General features: G+C 48.8%; 1 protein-coding gene across 1 annotated transcript; it reads right to left on the bottom strand.

Annotated features, from left to right (window-relative positions):
• Positions 1–1,315: 1,315 nt before the first annotated feature.
• Positions 1,316–2,035, bottom strand: LOC308239466 (leucine-rich repeat-containing protein 57-like; the record flags this gene model as incomplete). The annotated part of the gene is made up of 1 exon (XM_080652270.1): positions 1,316–2,035. The coding sequence occupies one exon, from the start codon at positions 2,033–2,035 to the stop codon at positions 1,316–1,318; it is 720 nt and encodes a 239-aa protein (XP_080508396.1).
• Positions 2,036–10,716: the final 8,681 nt, after the last annotated feature.

Raw genomic sequence — 10,716 nt, 5'->3', positions numbered from 1 at the left:
GGTGTGGCTCCGTGGTTGAGCATCAACCTATGAACCAGGAGGGTCACGGTTCAATCCGGTCGGGGCACATGCCCTGGTTGTGGGCTCCATCCCCAGTGGAGGGCATGCAGGAGGCAGCCGATCCATGATTCTCTCTCATCATTGATATTTCTATTTCTTACTCCCTCTCTGAAATCAATAAAAATATATTGTAAAAAATAAAATGAAATAAAAATAAACGAATGATGATTTGGAAGATCAACACCATCCATGGCTCTATCCATGACTCAGAAACGGAGAAATCTACATGTCCGTTGGTTCCTTTTACTTAGCTCTGGGAAGGAAAGAGATACCATGACCTGGCTGGTTGGACTCACTAGATAGAGCATTGACCTGTAGACTGAAGGGTCCCGGGTTCGATTCCGGTCAAGGGCACATGCCCGGGATTCGGGCTCCATCCCCAGTAGGGGGCATACAGGAGGCAGCTGAACCATGATGCTCTCTCATCATGGATGTTTCTCTCTCTCTCTCCCTCTCAGAAATCAATAAAAATACACTGAGTGGCCAGATTTTGATGATCTCTGAATGCATAATAATCTGCCCACTCAGTGTGTGTGTATGTATGTATGTATGTATATATATATATATATATATATATTAGAGGTCCGGTGCATGAATTCATGCATGGGTGGGGTCCAGCCAGCCTGGCCAGGGGGTGGGGACATGGGTGGTTGGCCGGCCTGCCTGCTGGTTGAACTCCTGGTCAAGGGGACAATTTGCATATTAGCCTTTTATTCTATAGGATATACACTGAGTGACCAGATTATTATGATCTCTGAACACATAATAATCTGGCCACTCAGTGTGTGTGTGTGTGTGTGTGTGTGTGTGTGTGTGTGTGTGTGTGTGTATATATATAGCCTGGTGCATGAATTCATGCACTGGGCCTCTATATATATATATATATATATATATATATATATACACACACACACACACACACACACACACACACACACACACACACAGCCTGGCCAGGGGGAGGGGACATGGGCGGTTGGCCGGCCTGCCTGCTGGTGGAACTCCTGGTCGAGGGGACCATTTGCATATCAGCCTTTATTTTATAGGATATACACTGAGTGGCCAGATGATTATGCGTTCAGAGATCATCCTCATCTGGCCACTCCGTGTATATTTTTTAAAAACAGAAAAGAAAGATAATCTCCTGCAGTACCAGCTCCTTCCTGCAGACGGGAAGCCTTCGATTCAGCCAGATTGCCACAGGTTCCAAACCCACGTCCCAGAAGGACGCCCACACGCGCGTAGAGACACAGCATCAGGGCAGCGTCCCCTCGGCGGCCGCGAACCTCGCCGTGTACCTGTCGTAGCCCTCCAGTTGCTCGAGTTGCTCCACGTCGAAGAGGTTGCCATCCACGGCCAGCAGGCAGAGCTGGGAGTCCCTGAGGATGGCCCGTGGCAGCGTGGCCAGCTCAAGCCAGTTTCTCTCCAGGCGAAGAACTTTGAGGCGCGGACAGTAGGCGACGTTGGCCGAGATCTGAGCTATCCAGTTCTGGTTGAGGTTGAGTTCGACGACCTGCATGGCCACCACAAAGTCAGGGAGGTCCCGAATCTGGTTGTTGGAGAGATCCACCACCTCGAGGAGCGGGAGGCAACAAAGTTGGGGAGGTAAGGCCCTCAGCCGGTTCCCGGACAGGTTCAAGGTCTTGAGGGCGGACAACTGCCCGAAGGTCGAGGGCAACTCTCTCACGCGATTGTTGCTCAGACTCAGCCGCTCCAGTCTCCTCAGGTAGCACAGCTCATCGGGGAGACCCATCAGTTGGTTGTCGTCCAACCAGAGGCTGGTCAACCGCAGGAACGTCCCTATCACCGTCGGCGGGATACTCTCAATCTTGTTGTTGGACAGGTCCAGGCCCCGGAGGCAACCCGACAGCTTCTGTAGGTCTGGAGGGAACGCACTCAGCCCGAGGCCCTTCAGCTGGATGACCCCGTTCTTCTCCGTGGTGACCAGAAGGCCCCCGAGGCCAGTGTTTCCCATCCCAGCAATGCGGTTCGGGTGGTTCCTGCAGATTTTTTTTTTGAATCTCGGGATCCTGCCCAAGACGGTGAAGGAAGAAAGAGAGGAAGAGGCAGCCGACCACCAGGCTGAAGGTCTTTTCAGCAGCTGTTCCCAAGGCCAGACACCAGTAGGTACCTACAGAGGGTCAGACTTCCTCGCCTCCTAACTGCCTCTCAGCTCACAGCAGACTCTGACGATGAAGATCTAGAGGTATCCGCCTGCGGATGTGCGTCCCTGGATTCCATTCCACCTGAGGCCATACAACCCGTGACATCTCTTGAGGGGAAACACCGCCCTGGGCTCATTGACCAACACGGATGAGCACAATTTGAAAACATAACAACATGGCCATTAAGAGTGTGAATGGAGCCCCAGCCGGCGTGACTCAGCAGATAGAGCATCGGCCTATGGACTGAAGGGTCCCGGGTTCGATTCCTGTTCAGGGCACATGTCTGGGTTGTGGCTCTATCCCTGGTAGGGGGCGTGCAGGAGGCAGCTGATCCATGATTCTCTCTCTCTCTCATTATTGATGTTTCTGTCTCTCTCTCCCTCTTCCTTCCTCTCTCTGAAATCAATAAACAAATATCTTGCTCTAGTCGGTTGGGCTCAGTGGATAGAGCACCGGCCTGCAGACCAAAGGATCCCGGGTTCGATTCCTGTCAAGGGCATGTGCCTCAGAGGCAGGCTCCTCCCCAGCCCAGGCCCTGGTCAGGGGGCGTGCAGGAGGCAACCCATCGATGTGTTTCTCTCACATCGATGTTTCTGTCTCTCCCTCTCTCTTCCACTCTCTCTAAAATCAATGGAAAAATATCCTCAGGCAAGGACTGAAAAATAAATTTAATAATAATAATAAAAAAGGGTGCTAAGGTTGCCTGGCCAGCATGGCTCAGTGGTTAAGCATCAACCTATGAACCAGGAGGTCAGGGTTCGATTCCCGGTCAAGGGCACATGCCCGGGTTGCAGGCTTGATCCCCAGTAGGGGGCGTGCAGGAGGCAGCCGATCCGTGATTCTCTCTCCTCATGGATGTTTCTCTCCCTCTTCTTCTCCCTCTCCGTTCCTTTCTGAAACCAATAAAAATAAATTTAAAATCATGTATTAACTTATGTAATGTCGCTCACTGGGGTACACAAAAACGTAAAAAATATACAATAAACATGAGCTTGATACATAACACAATAATTACAAAAAGAAAGTGACTATCGTCATGTAGGCCGGCTGGCGTGGCTCAGTGACTGAGCATCAACCTATGAACCAGGAGGTCACAGTTCGATTCCCGGTCAGGGCACATGCCCGGGTTGCGGGCTCCATCCCCAACCAGTAGGGGGCGTGCAGGAGGCAGCTGATCCATGATTCTCTCTCATCATGGGTGTTTCTCTCTCTCTCCCTCTCCCTTCTTCTCTGAAATCAATCAATCTATCTATCTATATCTATATCTATATCTATATCTATATCTATATCTATATCTATATCTATATATATATTCTTTTTAATATGTTTTCCAGCTCTGGCTGGTGTGGCTCAGTGGATAGAGCATCGGCCTGTGGATGGAAGGGTCCCAGGTTCGATTCCCGGTCAAAGGCACAGGCCCGGGTTGTGGGCTCCATAGGGGGCGTGCAGGAGGCAGCCGATCCGTGATTCTCTCTCATCATGGATGTTTCTCTCCCTCTCCCTCTCCCTCCCTCTCCGAAATCAATACAAATATATTTTTAAAAAAAACAAAACAAACAACAACAACAAAAAACCTTGCACATGCCTTATTTTCCCGGACAAGATCCCTCTGAGTCAATCCTGCTTTTGGAAGGAAACCCACTGGCTGATATTCCCCTGTTAGTCACAGACTAAACCTCATAATTACAATTACACCATTTGTGACAGGTCTCCTGCCAACACATTCATTCTCGGCTGCATTAGCGGGCAAGCCTGTTCACAGCGATTTCTTTCTTTTTTTTTTCCCCCTACCCCTATTATCTAAATGACCCTAGACACGCCGTTAGGTTATTCGAGATCATTGATAAGCACTGTTTCGATTCCAAGTGACTTAGGAGAAACTCTCGTTGGATTGAGGAGGATGTTCTGTGCATTATTTACGTGCCGCGTGAGACCTGTGATTGGGAATATAATTCACAGTGCAATGCCCACCCCAGGAAATAAAGACCAAGTTCTAGAGTCATCTCTTTTTTAAAAAATATACAGGAGGCCCAGTGCATGAAATTTGTGCAGGGGGGGGGGGTGTCCCTCAGCCCAGCCTGCACCCTCTCCAATATGGGATCCAGGACTGCTGGCTCCCAACGGCTCGCCTGCCTGCCTTCCTGATTGCCCCTAACCGCTTCTGCCTGCCAGCCTGATCACCCCCTAATCGCTCCCCTGCCAGCCTGATTGATGCCTAACTGCTCCCCTGCCAGCCTGTTTAGCCCTAACTGCCCTCCCCTGCAGGCCTGGTACCCCCTAACTGCTCTCCCCTGCAGGCCTGGTACCCCCTAACTGCCCTCCTCTGCAGGCCTGGTACCCCCTAACTGCCCTCCTCTGCAGGCCTGGTCTCCCCCAACTTCTCTCCTCTGTCGGCTTGGTCACCCCTAACTGCCCTCCCCTGCTGGCCTGATTGCCCCCAACTGCCCTCCCTTTAAGGCCTGGCCCCCCCCCCAACTGTCCTCCCCTGCAGGCCTGATTGCCCCCAACTGCCCTCCCTTGCAGGCCATCTTGTGTCCACATGGGGGCAGCCATTTTTGACCACATGGGGGCCGCCAACTTGTGTGTTGGAGTGATGGTCAATTTGCATATCACTCTTTTATTAGATAGGATTTTTACTGATTTCAGAGAGGAAGGGAGAGGAAGAGAGAGAGAGAAACATCCATGAGGAGAGAGAATCATGGACCAGCTGCCTCCTGCATGCCCCCTACTGGGGATGGAGCCTGCAACCCGGGCAGGTGCCCTGACCTGGAATTGAACCTTTTTTTTGTTTTGTTTTGTTTTGTTATGTTTTTATAGTGTGTATTTTTAATAGTTTTATTGATTTCAGAGAGGAAGGGAGAGGGAGAGAGAGAAACATCCATGAGGAGAGAGGATCATGGATCAGCTGCCTCCTGCACACCCCCTACTGGGGATGGAGCCCACAACCCGGGCATGTGCCCTTGACCGGGAATCGAACCGTGACCTCCTGGTTCCTAGCTTGATGCTTAACCACTGAGGCACATCCGGCCGGGCCTGTTCCTATTTTATTTCAGAACTTTCCCCTAAATCCATTCACGTTCTTCACGGGGAAGGTTCCGGAGACCATCTGGGTCCAGCTTTTTTTTTTTTCTTCTTCTTCTTCTCCTTTGCTTTTCTGCATTAGTGATCACAGTTATTCATTTGCTTGTTTGTGTCCAGGAAACCTCCACGGCCCCCGCTCATTCTCAGCGAATGGAATTCCAGCTCTTAAGAGTGTTTCTTATGGAGCAACGGAAGCAAACCCCAATCCAAGCAAACGCATGCCTGGGCTGGGACCTCCGTTTTCAAAGACTCATGAAATCTGAATGCAGACCTGGGACTCACGGCAATCACGCATCGAGCCAGGCACTCAGAAACGGCCAGATGCGATATCTATTCTGTCGTTCCTGTCTGAGTTGGCATCGGTCTATTTGTTTTTAATTGATTTCAGACTGCACACTTAGCCCATTAGGCTTTTATTCTATATAGTATTGATTTCAGAGAGGAAGGGAGAGAGAGAGAGGGAAACATCTCTACCTCTATCTCTATCTCTGTCTCTCTCTACATCTATCTATCTATCTATCTATCTATCTATCTATCTATCTATCTATCATCTATCTCTACCTCTACCTCTATCTCTACCTCTACCTCTATCTCTACCTCTACCTCTATCTCTACTTCTACCTCTACATCTCTATCTCTACCTCTATCTCTCTCTACCTCTATCTATCTATCTATCTATCTATCTATCTATCTATCATCTATCTCTACCTCTACCTCTATCTCTACCTCTACCTCTATATCTCTATCTCTACCTCTATCTCTCTCTACCTCTATCTATCTATCTATCTATCTATCTATCTATCTATCTATCATCTATCTATCTCTACCTCTACCTCTATCTCTCTCTACCTCTATCTATCTATCTATCTATCTATCTATCTATCTATCTATCTATCATCTATCTCTATCTCCACCTCTATCTCTATCTCTACCTCTACCTCTATCTCTACCTCTATCTCCAACTCTACCTCTATGTCTCTCTACATCTATCTATCTATCTATCTATCTATCTATCTATCTATCTATCATCTATCTATTTCCATCTCTCTCTATATCTCTCTATCTCTACCTCTACCTCTGTCTCTATCTCTATCTCTACCTCTATCTCTCTCTACCTCTATCTATCTATCATCTATCTATCTATCTATCTATCTATCTATCTATCTATCTATCTCTATCTCTACCTCTATCTCTACCTTTATGTCTCTCTACCTCTATCTATCTATCTATCTATCTATCTATCTATCTATCTATCTATGTATCTATCTATCTATCTATCTATCTATCTATCTATCTATCTATCATCTATCTCTATCTCCACCTCTATCTCTATCTCTACCTCTACCTCTATCTCTCTCTCTACCTCTACCTCTATCTCTATCAAAAAAGGTCCCAGGTTCTAGAACACACAGAGTCCATGGAAGAGCACATCTCTATCTCTTCTATTCATTTGTTTGTTTGTTTCCTGGACACAAACAATCAAATGAATAACTGTGATCACTAATGCAGAAAAGCAAAGGAGAAAAAAAAACACAAAACTGGAAGAGCACATATCATTTCTGTTGTTCCTGTCTGAGTTGGCATCGGCCTATTTTTTTTTAATTGATTTCAGAGATGAAGGGAGAAGGAGAGAGTGAGAGAAATATCCATGATGAGAGAGAATCATCATGGATCGGCTGCCTCCTGCACGCCCCCTACTGGGGATCGTGTCCGCAACTGGGGCATGTGCCCTTGACCGGGGATCGAAGCAACCTTGACCTCCTGGTTCCTAGGTCGACACGCAACCACGGAGCCATGATGGCTAGGCTTAAGAGAATATTGAAGGATGTCTTTGGGGGGTTGGGGGAGAAGATTCCTTTTGGAGTCCAGACCGTGTTTAGATCTTACGGGAAGAGGAGAAAGTGCCTAAGTGGACGGCCCTTTTTAAGTGCATTAAGGGACTCGCTCCTGACCAAGGTCTCCTGGGCTTGGGCTGAGCGGAGTCCATCAGCGGAGCCCTCTCTCACAGGTCAGCACCTCAGGACGAAATGAGACCGCAGCCGACGCTTGCCTCTCTCCTTGGACCTGGTCCATCCTCAAATGGGGGCAACTGTCCTTCGCAAAATGCCTCAGGGTGCTCTTCCATGGACTCTGTGTGTTCTAGAACCTGGGACCTTTTTTAATAGAGATAGAGGTAGAGGTAGAGATAGATAGATAGATAGATAGATAGATAGATAGATAGATAGATAAATAGATAGATAGAGATAGAGGTAGAGAGATAGAGATAGAGAGAGAGAGGTAGAAATAGAGATAGAGGTAGGGATAGAGAGAGATAGAGATAGAGGTAGAGGTAGAGAGAGAGATAGAGGTAGAGATAGAGATAGAGAGAGGGGGGGTAGAGAGAGAGAGAGAGGAAGAAATAGAGATAGAGGTAGAGATAGAGAGGTAGAGAGAGATAGAGGTAGAGAGAGAGATAGAGGTAGAGGTAGAGGTAGAGAGAGAGATAGAGGTAGAGAGAGAGACAGAGGTAGAGATAGAGATAGATAGATAGAGAGAGAGAGAGAGGTAGAGAGAGATAGAGGTAGAGAGATAGAGATAGAGAGAGAGAGGTAGAAATAGAGATAGAGGTAGGGATAGAGATAGAGATAGAGGTAGAGGTAGAGAGAGATAGAGGTAGAGATAGAGAGAGAGGTAGAGAGAGATAGAGGTAGAGATAGAGAGAGAGGTAGAGAGAGATAGAGGTAGAGATAGAGAGAGAGGTAGAGAGAGATAGAGGTAGAGATAGAGAGAGAGGTAGAGAGAGATAGAGGTAGAGAGAGAAATAGAGGTAGAGGTAGAGGTAGAGAGAGAGAGAGAGGTAGAGAGATAGAGGTAGAGAGATAGAGGTAGAGAGAGATAGAGGTAGACATAGAGATAGATAGATAGAGGTAGAGAGATAGAGAGAGAGGTAGAGAGAGATAGAGGTAGAGAGAGAAATAGAGGTAGAGGTAGAGGTAGAGAGAGAGAGAGAGGTAGAGAGATAGAGATAGATAGATAGAGGTAGAGAGATAGAGAGAGGTAGAGATAGAGGTAGAGGTAGAGAGAGAGAGAGAGGTAGAGAGATAGAGAGAGGTAGAGATAGAGGTAGAGGTAGAGAGATAGATAGAGATGTTTCCCTCTCTCTCTCTCCCCCCTTCCTCTCTGAAATCAATACTATATAGAATAAAAGCCTAATATGCTAAGTGTCCAGTCGACCGATCAGCCGTTCAACCAATCAAAGCGTAATATGCTAACGATATGCTAAGGCCACTCAACCACTCACTCTGACGTGCACTGACCACCAGGGGGCAGACAGTCGACTGGTCGACCAGTCACTATGATGTGCACTGACCACCAGGGGGCAGACAGTCGACTGGTCGACCAGTTGCTATGACGTGCACTGACCACCAGGGGGCAGACAGTCGACTGGTCGACCAGTTGCTATGATGTGCACTGACCACCAGGGGGCTCTGACTAGTAGGTTAGCTTGCTGCTGGGGTCTGGCCGATCGGAACTGAGCGAGACGAGCCGGACACGCCCTGGAGCCCTCCCCGGTCCCTTCCCAGCTGGCCAACCTCCCGTGTCCCTCCCCGGCCCCGATCGTGCACCGGTGGGGCCCCTCGGCCTGGCCTGCTCCCTCTCGCCATCCGGGACCCCTCGGGGGATGTCGGAGAGCCGGTTTCAGCCCGATCCCACAGGCCAGGCCGAGGGACCCCACGGGTGCCTGAATCCATGCACCGGGCCTCTAGTAAAAAGATATTTAAAGAAAAACACACACATCATTCTGTCTCTCCCATTCAGGGCGTGTTAGACTCCAACGACGAAGCCAGGGGCAGGCTGTGACAGGCATGAGTCCACCGGGACCAGGTGAGGGGACGGATGACAGAGATAAGGACGGAAAAGGTTGCCTTGGATGGAGCTGATACAAGTAAAATCAACAGGAAGTCGTGACCTGCTGAGTTCTTAAAAGACGACGGAAAGAAAAGGTCCCATCGGATTAGGCCCTCAGAGGACTGAACACAATTCCATATTATTATTATTATAACTAGAGGCCCGGTGCATGAAATTCGTGCACGGGGGGCAGCGTGTGTGTGTGTGTGTGTGTGTGTGTGTGTGTGTGTGTGTGTGTGTCCCTCAGCCCAGCCTGCACCCTCTCCGATCTGGGACCCCTCGAGGGATGTCCGACTGCCCGTGTAGGCCCGATCCCAATGGTCAGTCGGACATCCCTCTCACAATCCAGGACGGCTGGCTCCCAACCGCTCACCTGCCTGCCTGATTGCCCCTAACCCAGGGGTGGGCAAACTTTTTGACTCGAGGGCCACCATGGGTTCTTAAACTGGACCGGAGGGCCGGAACAAAAGCATGGATGGAGTGTTTGTGTGAACGAATAAAAATTCAAAGTAAAGGAGCGGAGGGGAGAGCAAGAGAACTGGATAGAACAGCCGAACGGCCGGATCCGGCCCGCGGGCCGTAGTTTGCCCACGGCTGCCCTAACCACTCCCCTGCCAGACTGATCGATGCCTAACTGTCCTTCCCTGCAGGCCTGGTCCCTCCCTACTGCCCTCCCCTGCTGGCCCCAATCTTTAACTGGAACTCAAGGCAGAAGTTAATTATTCTCTCTCTCTCTCTCTCAAGATATATTTCTTCTTTTTTAAAAAAATATATTTTACTGATTTTTTTTTTTTTTAACAGAGAGGAAGGGAGAGGGAGAGAGAGTTAGAAACATTGATGAGAGAGAGACATCGATCAGCTGCCTCCTGCACACCTCCACCTGGATATGTGCCCGCCATCGAGGTCCATGCACTGGACTGGGACTCGAACCCGGAACCCCTCGGTCCGCAGGCCGATGCTCTAATAACCACTGAGCTCAAACCAGCCAAAAACCCGCAGGCCGATGCTCTAATAACCACTGAGCTCAAACCAGCCAAAAACCTATTCTCTCATCTGTTCACGTTTTGCTTTTCTTTCTTTCTCGTTGGGCAAATAATCCGACAGAGATGGAATCACGGGAGAATAAACATGCAAAGTCTATTTTATGCGTGAGGATTTGGGGACCAAAGAAATATCAGACACCCCGTTCTTTATCCAATCGTCTATTTACAGAAAAGAAAAAAATTTAAATATATTTGTATTGATTTCAGAGAGAGGGAGGGAGAGGGAGAGAGAGAAACATCGATGATGAGAGAGAATCATGGATCGGCTGCCTCCTGCACGCCCCGCAGTGGGGATGGAGCCTGCAACCAGGGCATGTGCACTTGACCGGGAATCGAACCCTGACCTCCTGGGTCATAGGTTGATGTTCAACTACAGTGCCACATCGGCTGAGCATTATATCTTCTTTTTTTTTTCTTTTTTTTTAAATATACACACCGAGTGGCCAGATGATGATGATCTCTGAACGCAAATTAATCTG

This window comes from Plecotus auritus (genome assembly GCF_963455305.1).
Source record: "Plecotus auritus genome assembly, chromosome: X".
NCBI lineage: Eukaryota > Metazoa > Chordata > Mammalia > Chiroptera > Vespertilionidae > Plecotus > Plecotus auritus.
This window is presented reverse-complemented; position numbering and strand designations above follow the sequence as displayed.